A 20134-nucleotide genomic window follows, 5' to 3' on the forward strand; every position below is an offset into this window, starting at 1 on the left:
CACGCCCACTCAATACCTATCCAGTGTGGGGTTTACAACAACCCTACTGCCTATCGGATGTAAGGTTTGCAATAATCCCACTGCCTATCCAGTGTGGGGTTTACAATAATCCTGCCGCCTATCCAGTGTGGGGTTTACAATAGCCTCCCACTGCCTATCGGGTGTAAGGTTTGCAATAATCCCACTGCCTATCCAGTGTGGGGTTTACAATAATCCTGCCGCCTATCCAGTGTGGGGTTTACAATAGCCTCCCACTGCCTATCGGGTGTAAGGTTTGCAATAATCCCACTGCCTATCCAGTGTGGGGTTTACAATAATCCTGCCGCCTATCCATTGTGGGGTTTACAATAGCCTCCCACTGCCTATCGGGTGTAAGGTTTGCAATAATCCCACTGCCTATCCAGTGTGGGGTTTACAATAATCCTGCCGCCTATCCAGTGTGGGGTTTACAATAGCCTCACACTGCCTATCCAGTGTGGGGTTTGCAATAATCCCACTGCCTATCCAGTGTGGGGTTTACAATAATCCTACCACCTATCCAGTGTGGGGTTTACAATAGCCTCACACTACCTATCCAGTGTGGGGTTTACAATAGTCCCCACTGCCTATCCAGTGTGGGGTTTGCAATAGCCCCACTGATTATGTAATACAGGCGTGTCTCGCTTAACGAGCGAGATACGTTCCGCGAAAATTTCTCGGGAAGCAAAACCATGTTAAACGATCACCGTTTTTTTTTTCCACTGACTCCCACGTTAGAAACTCAGTTATGTTTCAGCCACAAAATGTTCAACTTTTGAAAAACTTGATTAACGTGAGAAAAAAATGTTAAAATAAAGAAAACATAAAATGTAATACCACACGAAGAATCATATCGCTTCCAAGTGCCTGGCATTTGTTGTTTGAAGGGTATTGGATGTTATTGGGTGGAGGGAGCAGCAGGGGCCGTGCAGGACCGCTGGTTCAAATATCACTCAACACTGATGTTAGCCCTGGCTCTGAATCAAACCAGGGTTGCTGGATTCATAGCCACGACGCGGAGATGCGAGATGGAGCGTGACTTGGATATCTGTTAAAAATAACTTCATAGATAATCGAATTCCTACAGTCTAAAGATTCCGTTTCTATATCCCTGTCCTCACACAGCACAGCACAGCTGGTAAACAAGAAGCCGTGGGCCGCCGTGCGCCCCCTGCTGCCACGGAACGCATATTGGTCGATCGGGTTCCGCTCGCTAAACGAACATTTTGCTCGGTTTGCGTACAAATGGGTCTAAATTCAAATAGCTCGTTATTGCGAATTGTCATAAAAATAATGCTCGTTAAGCAAGACGTGCCTGTATCCCTATGGCCTATGCATTGTAGGGTTTATAATATCCCTATTATCTATGCAGTGTAGGGTGCACAATGCCCATATTTCCTATAACGTATAGGGTTTGCAATGGTCCTGTGTTATCTATGCGGTGGAGGTCAAGATGTAATTCAGTTGTCAAAGGTGTTGACGCCCCCACACCTCGCCAGTGTTCCACCCTCGGCGAGATCCCACAGCTGCTGCACAGTGGACACACAGCGACCTCCAAGATCTGCCCGAACACAATTGTCCCTCCGAGGTCGTCCTCTTGGTTGCCGGGCTTGTGCAGACAACCACTCCAGTGACTGGTAACAGATCCTCCTCCGTCATGCAAACGTCACACCTAGCGCCACCGTTTTACTGGTAGGAACCTCCTGGTTACACCAGCCCACAGGGGATTATTGTATCCGTCCATCCGTCGTGCTGGGAGGGGCTTGGTGGGGAAGGTGGGGCTGGGTGGGGAGGGTGGGGCTGGGTGGGGAGGGTGGGGTTGGGTGGGGAGGGGCTGGTCACCCCGTGGTGCCCTTATAAAACTCAACGTTTAACCTACTCACGCCGGCTTGTGCCCACCCTCACAGTCGGGCATATTTGCGGAATACACCACGCCGCTGTTGACCCTGGCCATTGAGCCGAGCAACCCAACGTTCCTACCAGCTCCCTCCGCAGGAATGTGTTTGCCTCTCCTCAGCATAGGAGACTACCTCGCATGGTATACACGAGGTCGTCGGTTCGATCCCGACCCCTATATATTTGGAGTTTGTATGTTGTCCCCGTGGTCGCGTGGATTTTTCTCTGGCTCCTTTCTCCGGTTTTCCCTCCACAATTAGAACATGCGTTTATAGCATTTGGCTGCTATACATTTCCACATACAGTAAGCCACTTCGTTGGGATAACGTGGCCAGGTCACTTCTGAAAAAGAGCTGTTTAGATCTACAGACCCACCTGCCATGTTCCCTTCAGGACTTCTGCTCTGCTCATTCTCTCTTGCTGTAACTTTCCTAGCATCTGTCTCAAGACACCTGTGCTCAAATTCCAGCAACTTACCTTCGAACCGATTGGTTAGCAACCAGCTCTGTTCCACACAGTAATGCAGAGGGCATTCATGCCTTAAATACCCTCCTCTTGATGTCCCTATTAAACCAAAACACACAACCAAAACTCAACAGTAACAAAAAACACATGCATATGCATGGAATCTGCAACGTTTTCAAAACGCGTTTGTCCTTCGGAGCATATAACCAACAATATCACTGCACAGCAGGTGAACTCTATTAGTGCTGGTTTCTGTCACCAAGTCTTGGCGAACCTTTTGATCAATAGTAATTTTTTTATAGAGTTAAGCATATAATAGCAAAACAACTTCATACATACTAACGTTTAGTTATCATTTATCGTTCAAAGCATTACCAATGCTCCACTGTTGCAGTCAGTCATGGAAAAAACAGAGCTTACGCATAAACGATTTCAACCTTTAATTCCATCTGTTGACACTGAGAAAAGATTCCTGCACAGATGTACATATGCCACGACAGTTGAGTGTACACGCATACATCGGGGTGTCCCTCAATGCACAAGGACAGGAGAGCGAGTGCTAATGCCCCACTTAAATTTGTGGCATTCAACGTATTCCATCCATTTTTTATCCAATCAGAGAGAAGGGGGGGGGGGAAGACACACTTATTCTCAGAAGAAATTAAATAAAACTCATTTCTCTTCAATCTTTTGGATACAATTATTAATTCTAAATAATTTCAGGTTGACATTCTACAAAATGTCGAGCCAAAAACAAGACCACCTCTGCCAGTGCTGTCAATGCCACCACCGCACATCACAGTTGCTTCTTCCCTTCATCTAGAAACCACAGCTGTTGTTCTTTAAGGGAGGCGATGAGTCTCTGATTTTACCGCTTCCCCCCATTGGTCGGTTTCCTTTGGGTGCCACTACAATTAAATTTCACAAATATTTCTGCGAGGCTCAATAAGGGGGTGTGCGCGCATTCAACAGAGCTCCAAAGTGCTTTTCTATTGAACGACCTGTTAGCCCACAGCGCATCACAACGGGAAGCTAACGGTCTGAGGAGCTGCAAGGCTAAGCATAAGGGTCGGCATGTCAAAATCCAGCCAATCGGAGGCACCGTACGTACCTTCCTTCCAACGAACACAACGTGTGCGCTCATTGGAGGAGCAGGTGCGTGACGTCACTTGTCATTGTGAGGTGCTCGCCGTCCTAACGCACCGTTCAATAAGCACGAACTACCAACTTCCATCACGTGGCATTACGGAAAAGCTCTCGACCATTTGAATGCACCCCAGGATACATGGCGAGTTGGTAGCCCCCGCCTGCTTTTACATAACCACCCCTACTCAACCACTGGCCCTGCCCACAGAGTGTGGATTTGCTCTTCATAACACTGTCCATCTACTCTTCTGCCAACCATGCCCACTACTCGGGCGTTGTCCTTGTAAGTCAAGGAGGAGGCCAGAAAATATTAAACTGGGAATGAATCCCGATTTCCAGAAATTCTTCGGGACAACAAGGACCAGCTCTTCTGCAACTGGGACTTGTCCTGAAAAGCTACCAATTTGGAATGTTCGATAGCTTCACACTCCTGATGCCTGTCTTGGTAACCTGCCTTCCTCCATCCTGTACGTGTCCCACCCATCACAACCATCTCTTGAACATTACATCTACAATGCCTTCCTGGCACATTCTGGTATATCTAAAGAGGGTAAACATAAATCTTGACTTAAAGCTTTCGTGATTGCAGGAATTCATATTCTTTGGGTCTTTCGGTAAAGTCACGTAGATAGGTTCAAAGATGACGAACGGTTGTGTTGCGATCGAAACGTCGTAGTTTTTGGTTATTTTTTGCTATTTAATTTGAACCTATCTACGTGACTTTACCGAAAGACCCAAAGAATAGGGTAAACATACTTTGTTAGTAACCTGTGCAGGGGTTCGTGGAGACAATTTCTGCATTGCTAAACAACAAATGTAAACGGACCCTGATGAAAATAACATTAAATAAACAGTGAGCCCGTAGTGACCACCCCACTTTTTTGACGAGTGTGGGCAGCAGCTCAAAACAGAGCTGAGCTGCTATGAGATGTCGCATGCAGTCTCAAGTGTGTCGAATCTCAAAAGTAATTTCTTCGGAAATCCCCATCTGAGACTCAATACTTGTATTCAAGCAGATGCTGCTTGATATGTATTTTTTACAAGTGAGAGTTAACCAGAGTACAGTACACCTGGAGAAAACTCCACGCATGGGGAGAGAGAACACTCAATTGTATACACAAATAGGACAGCAGCCTACTTGCTGCACTGCCTCCCGCTGGCCACCTATCCCCATAGCAGGGTTGTCCGATTGACGTGATTATATATCTCATCACGACCCACAAACCCTGCCTTTCCAGGCTGTTAGGACAACACTACACACATGAATAAGGCCAGCAAATCGGGGTGGGAAAGCAGAGAAAGTAACGGAGCATTTATTTAAACAATTTTTTTTGCAGTGTGCAGTGTTCACTCTGTGTAAATGCACGCATTAACCGCAGCTCACACAGTGTACTCATGACAGGCCACCTCTCCACGCTTCTGCCTCTGCGCCTGCTGCTGCTGTTGTGGTGTCAGTGGCGGAGAAGGATACCCAGCTCCATCCCCCGCGCTCTTTGCTGCCCCAGTACAGGGTGGGGACGATGCCGACGATGGAGGAGGGGGCGGCAGCGGTGGCGGTGGTGGCGGCGGCGGCGGGGACGAGGGAGGCGGCGATGTGGCCGTCGCGCTCGCTGGCGCGTTTTTCCGTCGTGACAGGACACCCTCGAATGGGACCTTCTTTCTGACACCGATGCCCGAATCACAGTCCTCCTCCTCACCTCTCTTCTTCCCGTCAGGCGACTTCAGGGGACTCCCCTCGCCGGCGTGCCGCTGCTTGCCCTCGTCGGTGGCCGCCCCTCTTGGCGCCGAGCCTAACCCCCCGACGTCCGGCGCGGTCGTTCCGGCTCGCGCACCGCCAGGGGTGGCGGCAGCGGCAGCGCATGCCGCGCGGCCCTCCTGCGCCGTCGGTCCCCCGAGGCCACCCGGCCGCTGCGGTAGCCTCGCATCGTGGCCGCCGTCATAGTAACACCTTGCCGCGGCAGAGCCCGGCGTCGCGCCGGAGGTGCCAGAGAGCGCCAGGCGCTTGGTCTGCTTGGCCCTGCCGTCGCTACCGTCCGGGGCAGGGAGCGCCGCCGAGCCGTGCCGTCCACCGCCGCCGGCACCATTGACATCGCTCGGCGAGAACTCCCTACTGCCGGCAACGTCTTGCGCGAGCCGCAGCCTCGGCCCACCGACTCCACCCTCGGCGCCAAACCTCACCATCATGCCCCCACCACCGCCGTCGCGGTGAGGGTGCTGGTTCTGTTGCTGCTGTTGCTGCTGCGGCAGCTGCTGCTGGTGCTGCTGCAGCGTGTGGCGTAGAGGTAGGTGCTGCTCTCCGCTGACCGGGCGGCTCGGGCAGTCGGCGGTGGAGAAGTCGCGAGTGCTGTGGAAGCTCTCAGTGCGTCTGGCACGGGTCGTGAGTGGACTGTCGCGCGTGGCGCGTAGGCTGCCGTACGGGCTGCAGTCGGCCGTGCTCCACAGGCGGTCGCTGTAGAAGCGGTCGCGGAACGCGTCGCTGGGTTGCAGCTGGAGGCTGCAGTGACACGAGGGAGGGGGGAGTGAGAGGTCACCTTGAATTTACCGCAAAACGTCATCTACCGGCGTGCGTCTATACCGATGGCAAATCTGAGTATTTACATTTGTGTTGTAAAATCATAAATATGCTACATTGTGTCAAATTAGAAACATAGTTTTTATAGGTTGAAATAGTATCCTCGAGTGACAGATATTGTTTGTGGGCCGTTTGTAAGTAGGCCACTGATAGCACGGTGGTGAGATATTAACGAACTCGCCTGATACACAGGGGGTCGTGGGTTCGATCCCGACCCAGACCCCGATGCCTGAACATTTGGAGTTTGTGTGTCTCTCTCCCCATGCTCGCGTGGATTTTTCTCCGGGTCCTCCAGTTTTTCCCTCCATATTTCGAAACATGCAATTCGAGCATTCGGTTGCTATAAATTTCTGCACAATAAGCCACTTCATTGAGCAATTATTTGTGGCCAGATCGCTTCTGATAAAGAGCTATATAGCTCAGTGGGCTTTATCTGGTAAAATAAAAAATAGTTTATAGTTTTAGCATATGGCCCTACATACATACATACCACTTTACACGCAATTCACTTGACATCACATCTCATCCCAAAACTTTTGAAAGGGCACCGGACAGTGACAGCTATCCCTCTGCAGCCACAATGTGACGCAAAACACCTGACCTCCAAGCGGGCAATAGTCTGCCTGTCTGTGGAGGTGATTTTTACGTGTAATCCCAATTGAGTAATTTGCGGGGAACTTATAGAAAACGGCATCGTTGGACCGTGATGCCAGCACACAATGGCCTGCTCATTTCGATTGGCACGGTGAAGTTCAACGTAGATACGTATGTAGTGAGTCCAACTGAGTCGCAGACGTTATCTTAGGAGCAACACTATTTATTTATATTCTTGGTTCTTTCGGTAAAGTCACGTAGAAGGGAAATAATAAAATAATAAAAATATAACATAATATAATACAATTCTCACGACGTTTCGGCCACAACGCAGCAGCTGTCCTCAGGTGAAGAACAGGGCTGTCGGAAAGACAACGTCCTAATGAACACCGCCAAGCTTGGCAGCGTATTTTAAGCTGGGTGGGAGGAGGAGAGCACCTTGACAAGGTCAGCTGCTTGCGTTGTGGCCGAAACGTCGTGAGAATTATATTTTATTATGTTTTATTATTTTATTATTTCCCTTCTACGTGACTTTACTGACAGAACCAAGAATATGAATCCCTGCAGTCACGAAAGCTTTAAATCGAAACAATTTATTTACACAACGGTACGTAACGTAACACAATCTACACTCGGGACTCGGATGCCCATCCAACCACGCTACGGCAGAACTAGACACGGTTCGCTATCCCGGCCCGGACCACGAGCTGCTGGGTCCCGGACCACGTGGCTAGAGGCTTCTTCTCCCCGACGTGGATCTTCGTAACACCGGCACACGAAGAACCCCGAGCTCCTCACGGGGCCCTCGTGATATGCCCCGGGCTGGGGCTGGCTCCGCCCTTCGCCCCGCCCACCTTCCAGGTCTCTCGAGCTCCTTCTCGAAGGTTGCCGAGAGCTCTTTTGGACTACGTGACCGCCCCGCGGCCCCCGTCCACCAGTGGCCCCCCTCCAATATCATCCGGTCACGTGTCAGCAGGTCAACCTGCGTAACGTGCCCCAAGGTCACCCCGGCTGGCTGACGCTCCCTCTCGCTCCCTCACCGCACACTGCTCGCGGTGCCTCCGCGCTAACCAGCGCTCACCCAGCCCCACTAGGGCTGCTACTACACCCCGTAACCCGGGCTGTCCATAATGACACATTATCCGCCGTGGCTTCGTAAGCCCCGGCACCATACAGTGACAGCCACAGTCACTACATGTACACAGATTTAAAATAACGTCTGGGGATCTTTTAACATCCACTGCAAAGCAGACGATGCACACATTATGGTCATTACATCCGCAGTAAAAACCTGTCGGTTTCAAATTCCGAACCAACGCAACGAGCGACAAATGCACTACCGCTGGGCAACGCCACCACCCCAAGTAGCGGCGCATGAGGCAGCCCTGATAGAAAGTGGGAAGTGGGCAGGAGACGGGAAGGGGGGGGCGGTGGGGGCGCAACGACGAAATGGTAGCGGCTGCGGTGCGAGCACCTTGACGTAGAGGCGCGCAGGCGGGTGGGCTGCACGAGCGAGGACGCGGGGCTCACGTTGGGGGTGGCGCAGCGCGACGCACTCAGGTCGCACTGGTCAAGCAGCCGCAGCAGCTCCACTTCGGAGGGGCTGCCAACCTCTGTTGTGAAAGCACAGCCCACGCACGGGTCAACTCAACTCGCGCGACTTCCTTCGAGCGGTATCTCCTCCCCTCTCTCGACGACAACTGAGAATCATCATCTCATCAGGCGACAGCCAGAGTTGTGGAGAAATCCTCCTGTTTCGGTCTTAAATAGAGGGATAAATGGTACGGCCGGCATAGCGCGGCACTCACCGTCATGCTCCTCGGTGCGGCTGGCCACCTCCATGGCAGTGGTGAGGTCCCACATCTGGATGCTGCCGTTGGCGTGGCCCGTGAAGAGGTAGCGGCGTGGGCGCGAGCCCATGCGGCTTGAGCCCTCGCACTCGTGCACAGTGAAGCACGTTATGGTGGTGGCGTCCACCGAGCGGATCTCGCAGATCCTGGGGGGCGAGCGGGGCCACGGGGCAAGGGTCAGGAGGGTAACAACAGGGGCAACTGGCCAGCGTGGAAATGGGGGGAGGAGGTCGCGTGGTGCTGTGTCTCGTGTGTGTTGGGGAGGAATGGAGAGATGCTAGGGCACCGAGACAGCACCACTGGGGATTGCTGAGGTTGTTTTTTTATTTTATTGCACGACATTAGCTTGAAATTCTTCTGTTTAAGCGAATGTTGTGTAGAGGCTGGTCTAAGAGTCTCACCGCCGCCCCGTGGAGGAGAGGCGCACAAGCAGCTGGTCCGTGACGGGCACCACCTTCTGGATGAACACCTGCTGGTCGTCACGCTCGCCGTAGGGGCCTGCCCGCCGTGGCACAATAAAGAGGTCAGCAAATGACGATTTGGCCTCGCAGGGCCTCATCTGGCCACCCTGCTCTATAATGTTCACGAGGATTCCAGTCTCTCGTTACACCCTTGTGAATCACACGGGCCGCGTTGTGACGACGTGTGTGCGTGTGTTTGCGTGTCTGTGTGGGGAACGGCACTGCGCTTTGAACCCAGCGATCCAAATTCGATTCCTGCTCAAAGCCAACCTCGGTGACGAATATCTGAACTAGTCCTGGGTCTCTGCTAGGTCGACTCAGCCTGAAATGAGTTACTTGAAGGTAGTGTGCAGAGCACACTACTTTCTTGTGCACCGTGCCGGCCTGAACAGATGCTCGCCAACAGCCTCTACCCAACCAGCCCATCAGGCATGTAGGCGCTTAACAATTTACTACCTACACGGGTAACACCTTGATGTTTAGGGTCATGATTTAAGAAATACATTTGTTTGTTTTTCATTGTTGCACATATACTATACACAGAGGCTGCAGAGTTTTCATGAACTAATTCCGAAAAAGCTATAGAAACATTTCTGACACGTGCGAGTATCTGGTGCAGTGTGTAAACATCAGCATTTGGGAGACAAAGGCGGCTGGGTGGGGTGCTGCCCACACAATCTCCTCATGTGCCGTGCCAGCCTTCATAGGTGCTCCCGAACAGCACTAGCCCGTAATTCTGTTATAGGCTACACGGGGTCTCTGTCTTTATTGTTGTGAATGGGGTGGGTCGAGCCATCTCACCGATGTCGTTGCCGGCGCCGTAGCAGAGGCTACTGCTCCCTCCCTCCTCGAGCGCAAGGATCTTGAAGGACGCAAGCGGCGTGGATCCGGGCTGCGTGGAGATCATACCTCGGAACCGTGTCACAGTCCACGTGCGGACGTGGTTGTTGTCGGCGCAGACTGCGGGGGAAGAGTCATCGGTGACAGACGGTGAGGGTTATGGGTGAAAGATTGAGGAAGTCCTGGGAGTGTGATCGTGAGGGTCATTGGTTTAGAGATTGTGAGGGTCATAGGTTAGAGATCATTAGGATCGTGAGGGTTATTGTAAGAGACCATGAGGGTCATAGGTTCGAGATGATCACGATCATGGGTGAGATCTCGTGAGGATCATGGGTGAGAGATCATGAGGGTCACGGGTGAGAGATCGTGAGGATCGTGGGTGAGAGATCATGAGGGTCACGGGTGAGAGATCGTGAGGGTCACGGGTGAGAGATCGTGAGGGTCACGGGTGAGAGATCGTGAGGGTCACGGGTGAGAGATCGTGAGGATCACAGGTGAGAGATCGTGAGGATCACGGGTGAGAGATCGTGAGGATCACGGGTGAGAGATCGTGAGGATCACGGGTGAGAGATCGTGAGGATCGTGGGTGAGAGATCATGAGGGTCACGGGTGAGGGATAATGAGAGTCGTGGTTAAGTGGTCAGCATGGGCCGAGAAGCGCGGCGGCGTACCCGACACGAGGTGCTTCTCGGAGAGCATGGTCTTGATGATGGGGCTGCGGTGCACCGTGAACGTCTGAAAGAGCTGTGGGCCCGAGCCCACGGTCTCCGGGTGCTGTACGATGACGCGCACGGCGCCCGAGCTCGTCCCGTACGAGATCTCGATCCAGTTCCCGCTCACGCCTACGGTATGGGGGTCAGCAGGGGCGGTGGGATGGTGCAGAGTGGTTGGGAAGGGTGATCAAATTCGGGTAAAAGCAGGTTACTACGTAAAAAGATGACATGGTCATCGTGGCAAATGTCACAAAAAGCCAAAACACCCTGCCTACGCTTCCCTTTCTTCTACTCAAATTCAAAGTTAATTCCTGCTCAATGAGCATTGAGGGAGTGCGAATCTCCCATTTACAGCCCTGAGCCATTGGTGGAAATTACATTCTAGATTTGAAGCTTTCGTGACTGCAAGGATTCATACTCTTAGGTTTTTTCGGTAAAGTCACGTAGGTAAAAAATCAAATTAAATCACGACGTTTCGGAGGCAACACAAGTCTCCGTCATTAGGTAGGACCGTCACAGCTAGAAGGCCAGCGTCTCGAGAAGCTGTGACTTCTTATCTCGTTGTCTGTACAGATAGGTGAAATTCCTCCCCGTAGAGGGTATTAATTCTAGATTTGAAGCTTTCGTGACTGCATGGATTCATACTCTTAGGTGTTTTCGGTAAAGTCACGTAGGTAAAAAACAAAATTCCATCCCCAGGACAACGACTTTTTACTTCCCTAGAAAGTGATACTCATCATTTGATAAACCCTTAAAGAATGAAGGGCTGAGTCAACCTCCAACCAGGATTTGAAATTGCAACCTTCCAAATGTGAGCCGCTCAGTCTACCGATGAGCCTTCTTGCTAGATCCTACAAATTCAAAACTGGTCCTTAAAGATGTTGTTTAAAGTATTCCATAATTTGACTTTGAATTTTCTTTCCTTAGTAGAAAGCCCCTGGGATGCCACTCTAATGCCTGTCTTGGTACATGCCCACCCCCTTTCTACACACACTCAACCCATCACAACCTGTTTTGAAAACGATCCTTAAATTTGCAGACATTGGTGACCCCGATTTGTATCCCATGACCTGAGTATCCCATGTGCTCCACGTGTCCCATTTCCGTTTGTTCCATGCCCATGTCTCCCTATCTGATCCATGCACCCCTCCCCCGCTCCGATGTGATCCATTCTTTCCACGTGCTCTGAATGTCCCATTCTATTCTCAGGGGAGGTCTGTGCTCCCCGCTTGTCCCAGGCTGCCCGGTGGGGGCGTCTCACTCGTTTTCGGGGTGAGGTAGACGCTGAGCGCGGTGATGGCGTCGTTGGACGGGTCGTGGTAGAGCTCCGTTACCAGAAGGTCGTTGTCCTTCATGCGCAGCGGGAACTTCTGCATATCTGCAGGCAAAACGAGAATGAACGCTAAGGACGGTTTTTGAATACGCAGACCCGCCAACTTAACAGGGTCGCTGCGGAGAGTGCTAACAGGGCTCCAGTGCAGCCCCGCGTGGCTGCCAGGGCTCTGACCGATATAGTAGATGGAGCCATTGTTGCAGCCGAGCAGGAGGAAGGAGCCGGCGGTGTCGTGGCTCGTCACGGGAACCACGTCCTGCACCTACAAAGCAGCAACGATGAGCAGGGGCCAATGAGGATCGGCCCCCCAACCAGGGAGGTTATTAGGAACAGCCGAACAAGGCGTGAATAACAGCAAAATAAGGGTGGTTAAAGAACAGATGAACTGGAGGACAATACAGATTAGCAGACCAGGGATGGTCGATGCTGCAAAGTAATGTTACACGAGTCCGACATCAACTTATGAAACGAGGAAGAAAATAAAGCGTACGCGCGAATTCTCGAACAAGGGCCCCAAGTAAGCAGTCATGCGTGCACACATTTACGGGATGTCACGGGCGCCACGTGATATCACAACATCCGCAGGCATGACGTACCATGTCATGTGGCCCGGTAGCAAGCGCCAGAATTCGTCACGTGGCCCCGCCGGAAAAATATCGGTGAAGAACCCTGGCCATGTGAGGTGTGAAACCCGAGCCGCCCCTTTACCTGCCAGTGTTGCGTGACGGCGTTCCACACGCCCACCTTCCCCGTGTGGCTGGTGGCCACCAGCTGATTGCCGATGAAGAAGAGAGCGTCCACAGACACGCCGAGGCTGAACACTCCTGCAACAGCAACACAAACACCATGCTCCACTGGGCACGGGGCAGCCGGGGGAGGAGAACAAGGTCAGGGATAAACTGAGAGGAGTTCATGTAAAGCAGAAGTGGGGAAGCTTTTACTTACCGGCTTTCGAATACCTTTGGTGGGCCCCGCATTAACACGCACCTCAGCGTAATCCAATAATAAGGTGAAACATAATCAGAGTCCACCTTGCCAGGTAACTGAGCTTGCCAAAATTATAAACACAAGCATAAAATATTCCCCTCTAGTACCCAATTAGTGTAGCTAGGATACTTGCAGTGATAAAAATTGCAAGTTGTTTTCGAAGTGGTAGGCCTCGCGTAGCTGCAGGGCCGAGTGTAAGGACACCGTGGGCTGGATGTGGCCCACAGGCCGTAAGGTTCCCCACCTCTGATGTAAGATCAGAGGTGGCTGAGAATGGTCGTGCAAAGTCAGAAGATATGCAAGGTCAGGGGAAGGTCAGGCATGATAACGCAGTTTGAGAAGATATAGTAAAGGTCATTTGAAGTTGTAAAGTCAGGTGATGTCACGCAAAGTGGGGCGTGGTCAGGAAAAGTCAGCAAAGGTCTTGGTGATTGTCATTGAAAGTTGAAGGTCAAGGAAATACAATGGTGTCAGAAAATGGCCATGTCCTCTAATTGATCACGCAAAGTTAATGAAGATCAGGTAAGGTGATATAAGGTCAGTGAAGGTAAATTATTCATCATCGATTTTTTTTTTGGTGAGAGCACAATGATCTGGCCAAATCTGTCGTGAATACCCACCCAACATAGCCAAATTAATAAAATTATGACGCGTACGAGCAATTAACATGCCAGTTCTCACAATCAAATTTGGCAATTAAACACGACGTTTTGCTCGAGACTACGTCAAGCATAATTAAGCCAACATCTAGGAAGTCAGAAGAAGAATTCAGTGCAGTCAAAACTGCCCAACTTCCTGGAGTTTTATCCTGACCAAATCAACTATAAATAACATGGGGCGCGAAAACCTACACGCTAAGTTACGATATAGGATGGTCAAAGAAGGAAAGTGTTTATGTATGTTGAACTTCTTTCACACTGTACGTAGCCAACTGTGCTAATCAGAGGTTGCGGGTGAAGGCCACCAAACTAAACACAAAAAGCAGTTGTAAAGAAATTAGTTTTAAATCTAGATTATTTAATCTAGCTCCGGTGGCTTCCTAATTTCGGAAAGAAGATCGTTCTGGGAAGGTCAGGGAAGGTCGGTGGGGGGGGGCGGGGAGGGGCGGGGCGGAGAGGGTCGACGCCACGATCTCGGGCCCTCGCGCACCGATCTCGTTGCCGCTGCTGCCGTCCTGGATGCTCCACAGCACGATCTTGTGCCCTCCGGCCACGGCCACCATCTTGTCCTTGTCGCCGAGCGGGGCGCCCACCACCTGTGGGCACGGGCGCAGGGAGCATCTCACCGGGCCGGCACCGCGGCACGCGCTCACGCCGGACCACCGACTCGGCACGCCGTGTCTCACCCCCGCGCCCTCCGCCCTCACCCCCTCCCCACGACCACCACAACGATCGAGCGAGTCACCGTCACGATTTCGGGTTGCGACTCGCACAACGAACAATCGTTTTTGGTCTCACCATTATTGTATCGTCTCTCGTTTGCTACATCTCATTGGTACAATTTTGTTTTCTCCATTCATCTAAATGTAACGTTAACGTATCAATTACACACCACTTTAATGAAATATGAAGAATTCACGATCATGTGCACAATTCGGTGGGTGTTTTGTTCAATCGAGGAACTGATTTCATGTGAACAATCGACGACACTAAATGAAACTAAATCACATCTGTAACGCAGCTGGCTATTTGCTTACGTCTAACACTGCATTGAATTGTGGGATTTTTTTTTTTGGTGCATGAGACCATCAACTCGATACACTTGGAAACCCAGTTACATCATTGATGGGTGGCTGCGCAAATTCACACCTACGCTCAGGATTATTGCCAGCTTAGTTCTGACAAGGAATTACCCCCGTTGTGGGCAACAGAGGGCAATGCTGCAAAATCAATCGTTGTACTGTACTTCATGCTCCACGACTATGCTTCCTGCCTTCATCAACCCGCACGGCATTGGGAAGCGCTCACCCAAGAGTGGACTGGCAAAGGACTACAAAGTAAAGTCACTTGATTTTCATTACACACCAATACAAATTGACAATTCCTTCAGTGACATTATTGTGTTTTAGTGATCACACCGAAAAAAAATTAACTCAACCAGCCCAGCCATTGTCATGGGATGCATCATTAGATTACACTATATAAACACAATTTTTGTTCCTGGGTAGTAAGTGTTATTTCGTAATTGCTTATGCCTAAAAAGTATAGAAAATGACTATTATTCCCCACAAACTTTGCTTTTGTGACCAGGACAGTGATATTTATAAATGTACCTATTTTCAATGAGAAAACGGGTGAATTTGTGTCTTTTCGTTCACATAAAGTCAGAAGAAAACAACATGTAATCAAAATTTGCATGTATTTATAAAGTAATACAAAAAATACTACCAAAGATTTAGAAGCGAGTAGTTTTTCGAAATTTACGATTATACTGTAAATCACTTTCACGAATCAGCTCCCAAATGTAGTCTCCCATCATGTTCTCGTTATACTATCCTTGGTAGCGGCTTTCAAAGTCCAGTATATCCTGGTGGAAGCGCTTGCCTTGCTCCTCCAAATACGCTCCCATGTTCTCCTTGAATTGATCAAGATTAGCATCAAGGATATGGACTTTGAGGTCAATCCTACAGCCCATTGTGCCGTAGTTCTTCACCAGTCTCAACCATCTCCACATAGTTTTCGACCTTGTGATTGCCCAGGAAGCCACGATATCACTGCGACAAAGCTGTTCTAAGCCGCTTTCGTCTTACTAGTGAGTTTCATGGGGAATTCATTGCACTCGAGGATCTTCTTTATCTGTGGTCCGATGAAGACACCGGCTTTGACCTTTGCCTCAGACAGCTTAGGAAAGAAGTCTTGAAGGTACTTGAAGGCTGCCGACTCCCTATCTACAGCTCTGACAAATTGTTTCATAAGGCCAAATTTGATGTGCAGTGGTGGCATCAGCACCTTCCGGGGGTCCACCAGTGGCAGAAGCAGAGCCCATCTTGACGGCTGAAGAAGCTGCAAAAAGGTTGGTGACGCTTCCTCTGATCTGCGACTTGCACACTTTTATCCAACAAGTTCCACTGCTTGGGTCTAGACGTCAAAAGCTCGGCATTGGACTTGGTGAGACCAAGATCTCTGATCAAGTCGTTGAGGTCTTTTTGGTTGGGGTAGTATGGATTTCCCTCCTCAGCTCCACCTCTGAAATTGTCATCTGGATCTACGTCTTCCTCGCTCTCTGACTTGCTGCTCTCTTATAAAGACCGCTGCTCTCTCTCCGGAGGAGTGGGTACGGGGAGCTCATGGCAGTGTGGCACCGGGCGATGGATGAAGGAAGGTCCGGATACGTGATAGCAGGTGCATTGTTGCCAGTCTGACGTTTGGAAGGGTCCACCAAGCAGTTGCTTGAGTGGTCAGTGGGTTCCCACCAAATTCTTGGGATAACAAACTTCATGGCTATCTTTTCCCCTCTGTACCATCCTACAAAAATACATTTATTTCACCCATGACTAATGTGGAAGAGATTCTAGCAAAAAATTTCATATATGATATATTCTTTCAATAACATTGAAAATCGTAAAACATTAAATTCCGAGCAACAATTGTCCATCTTACCTTCCAGAGTTTTTTTGCATTGCTTGCAGGTGAAATGAGGTGCCCAGGGTTTGTCTTGATCCCTGACAGGCATGCCGAAATATGCCTTGTAGGCATCGCACATCTTAGCAGATGCTTCCAGAGTACTTCTCAGAAAAATGCAGTTATGTATCCACTTAGGCAGCTGGAACTAAACGTCGTGCTCTGCACAAGCCATGCTGCTGCTTGCTGCTCACGACATGCATCCTGTGCGTAGGCGGAGTTGAGCGAGCCAGCGCTTCGTTTGTCCGGGAGAGCCTCACTGGATGCAAGCGGAGTGTAACGCGCGCTCACCTTGGCATTGAGGGCGACGCGCTCCACCGTCCACTCCAGATAGGGGCTGCTGAACACCTGCTGCCAGCCCGATGACTCCTTCACTCTGCGCAAAACAACGCGGTACCCCCAGGGATAATGATGAGAATAATCATGTACATATGTTGAGCTTCTTCCGCACCGTACATAGCCATGCGGGGAAGAATAACAAACTAAACACGAAAAACAGAAATTAGTTTTCAATCTATATTTACAAGTGCATAGCTCCAGTGGCATCCTGATATCGGAAGGAAGAGCGTTTCGGACGGCCACAGAAGCGCATCTGAAAGCGCGCGATGCAGTAACCGCCTTTATTTGACGTCTAGCCAAAAGCCGCTGCGAGGATGACCGGAGTTCATGTGATAATTGAATACATTTTGTAATTTTCGCCGTTCTAATTGCGCTATGTTTCACAAGCAGTTGTAGTATTATTCAGTTGGGTTCAATGAAGCTATGCATAATCCCGTTTGAGTGATTTGAGAGTAACTTTCCAAACTTGACAATTCTGCGACACGACACCGGCGAACAGTGAATGGAATAATCGTTTCCAATAGCGTCACGGGATCATTGTCTATACTGTATTATGTTGAACTTCTTTCGCACCATACGTAGCCAACCATGCTAATCAGAGGTCTGCTGTACCACGAAGCAGACGGCGCGTCTATTAAGGTCAATACGCCCACGTCACTTCCTGATCGCACAGATATTTTTGACCGCCAAATTTGACAGCAGTAAGGCTGAGCATGATACAATAGGATAAAACCATGCATATGCATCGATTCTGTAGCGATGTCCAATGCCCTCAGAAGTATTTCATTGGTGATAATGACATTACATTTGAAGCCGTGCAAGATGACATTGCATGGACCGAGTGACGTCATTTGGGAGGCGAGGAACGTGCACCACGAGTTGTCATCCCCTTGGCTGAAAAGACTTATCAGTTTATCGCTGGATATTCATGGCCTAGTTTTTGGCAACCCTGTTATCAATTTGGCCGAATTTCTACAATCTAAAGTAAAACTGTATTTATATTGGATCACCTATACAAAACCTAAACAAATGTGATCCAAAGTTACAGACAGACATATAGAGTGAATGCAATAATGTCTTTGCCCTTCGTTATAAAGCATTAGAAATGTGCTTTATTGCGAATAAACATAAATGAGTGCATACAAACTAATTGACTGCATACCTGTAAACCCATTATCAGCACCCTACCTTATTACAGACCAATTCAGACCTTATTGGTCATCCCCGTGCCCTCATAAATCTCAACATTCATCCGACAAAGTCCCATCACAAGGGAGAAAAACAAACAAATAGACAAAAACATTTTGTCCGTATTGAAACGGCTGTACGCTGTATGGACCTGAAAACTCAATTTTCCTGAAGAATATGGGTACACCGTATGGGTTGACAGGTATGTGACTGAAAACAACTGAATACATAGAGGACTGCAGAGCTTGGACAATTGTTGGTAGCGCCGGCTCACCGTCTGGCTGCCTTCTAGCTCATATCTGCAGTTTCTCAGCGACTTTGAGATACAATTTTACTGAACGACGATGCTAAATAAAACCAAAACTTTATTATTCTTATTTGTCCAGGAAAGCCTCACTAAGTCTTAAGACTTTTTTTTCATGAGGACCATGAACCGTTATGTTGAGCCATGTGCGTGAAAACCAAAGTACGAAGCAAATGAGGAGAGAACACTAAAAAGCAACACACAGGTAGATTCAAATCCAAGCGGCCGACTCGCGGAGTTTCATATCACTTTAATGTTATCACAAAATATATTCTATCACGGCCACGTGAAGAAACATCATCTGAAACTCATCCATCTCTAAGCCATCGTAGCATCCCACTACATTTGGGAAAAGCTCTATAAGATACAACTTGAGTATAACCCAATTCCATAAGCTTCTCCTACTCAATACTAGATGGACCTCCTCCGTTACATTGTAAAGACGTGTTAAAAACACGCCAATAATCTGATGTTTGGAACATTTCACCCCTTAAAATGCTGAGATATGTTTGGTTTTGATGCTGTTGCTGAGCACAGGCCCAATGGCCCAAAATGTCGAATGGCCAGCAATGAACAGCACCGTCAAAGATTGAATAGATAGAGTTGACACGTTTCGCGAATTGAGCGAGGTTATTCGGAAAGCTTGGAGGGGAAAAATAGAAGATGGGAGGGAATTCCAAAGTCGAGCGGTGCGAGGGATGCAGAGAGAGAAGGGAGGTACCAAATTGGTGGAACAATAACAAAAAACAGGATTATTAATAATATATATAAAATATAAACCACTCATGATTTCTATGAGGAGTTATTGGTATAAGGCTGTAAGTAACCATCAACTCTCTGGACTTAGAACCCAGCATAATTCGGGATATGAGAGCTGCAAGGCGCCAGGAGGTGGCAGTATCGAAATGCAACTCCCGCCTTTTCGGAGAACAGACTATATGTGTCTTCCTTTAAAGGCCATTGACGAATGTGCCGAGTTTTTTTTGTTACTTGTGCACCACTGCCAAAACGCAGCAGCAACTGCATCACCAACTACGTCGTATAATAGATAGGGTCGTTCAAATACAACACACTCCCTTTAAAGAGAGCAATTTCAAATTTGTCTGGAAAGTTTGACAATGCAAAAAAAAACAAATTAACGATGGCGCACGAAACCCGCGGCTACAGGTGTAGGAAAAAAGCACAGCTGCTGTGGGTTTGATACTTCCTGCTGTGTGCCCGCCTTTGCCAGCTTACAAGGAAGGAAAAATATACAATAGGTGATTGGCCCTTCTTCGTTGCACATAAATGGTGACAAAGTGAAAAATAAATTTTAATGTGATTGTTATTCATGTGCTATGGACAAGAGCCATTGCTTGAAATGTCACCTCTATTGTATATATTTTTTTAAGTCTTGGGTTTTTTTTTTACCTCATAACATTACTGCTTAGTATGTGCAGTTCTCACTCTAACCCGCATGCCGTGACAAGCAGTACAACACGTGATGACCTTAAAGACGCAGTACCACCTCCTACGCCCTGTACCAAAAGGCTCAGCAGCCACACGCAAGTGACGTCGTCATTAAGCAGGGCTAAGGAGGGGTGATTGAAAGTCAAACGACTGACTTTCAATCTTGATTTGAAGCTTTCGTGACTGCAGGAATCCATACTCTTTGGTTCTTTCGGTAAAGTCACGTAGGTATAAAATAAAATAAATCACGACGTTTCGGGCGCAACACAAGCGTCTGTCATCAGGTGGGAAAGTATAGTCTGTTGCTGAGGCAGACTGTTTAAAAAAATTGAAATGGGTGCAGCTCAAGGGTCATAAAG

At 49.2% G+C, this 20134-nt stretch overlaps 1 protein-coding gene across 3 annotated transcripts in view; it reads right to left on the reverse strand.

Annotated features, from left to right (window-relative positions):
* Nucleotides 1-2806: 2806 nt before the first annotated feature.
* The window catches only part of LOC144937226 (BTB/POZ domain-containing protein KCTD3-like), a 32100-nt gene continuing 14772 nt past the window's right edge, over nucleotides 2807-20134 (reverse strand). For 2 of the 3 annotated variants that reach the window (XM_078864599.1, XM_078864600.1), the window contains exons 10-20: nucleotides 16787-16871; nucleotides 14025-14130; nucleotides 12597-12742; nucleotides 12063-12150; nucleotides 11817-11933; nucleotides 10514-10684; nucleotides 9804-9962; nucleotides 8943-9039; nucleotides 8500-8687; nucleotides 8166-8304; nucleotides 2807-6019 (exon numbers count right to left, since the gene is read on the reverse strand). In XM_078864599.1, coding sequence (XP_078720725.1) covers nucleotides 4906-6019; nucleotides 8166-8304; nucleotides 8500-8687; nucleotides 8943-9039; nucleotides 9804-9962; nucleotides 10514-10684; nucleotides 11817-11933; nucleotides 12063-12150; nucleotides 12597-12742; nucleotides 14025-14130; nucleotides 16787-16871 — 2410 coding nt within the window. In that variant the 3' untranslated portion in view covers nucleotides 2807-4905. The remainder of the gene's footprint in view (nucleotides 6020-8165; nucleotides 8305-8499; nucleotides 8688-8942; nucleotides 9040-9803; nucleotides 9963-10513; nucleotides 10685-11816; nucleotides 11934-12062; nucleotides 12151-12596; nucleotides 12743-14024; nucleotides 14131-16786; nucleotides 16872-20134) is intronic. The other variant, XM_078864601.1, reaches the window with a different exon arrangement.

This window comes from Lampetra fluviatilis, chromosome 18 (genome assembly GCF_964198595.1).
Source record: "Lampetra fluviatilis chromosome 18, kcLamFluv1.1, whole genome shotgun sequence".
In the NCBI taxonomy this organism is placed as follows: Eukaryota; Metazoa; Chordata; class Hyperoartia; order Petromyzontiformes; family Petromyzontidae; genus Lampetra; species Lampetra fluviatilis.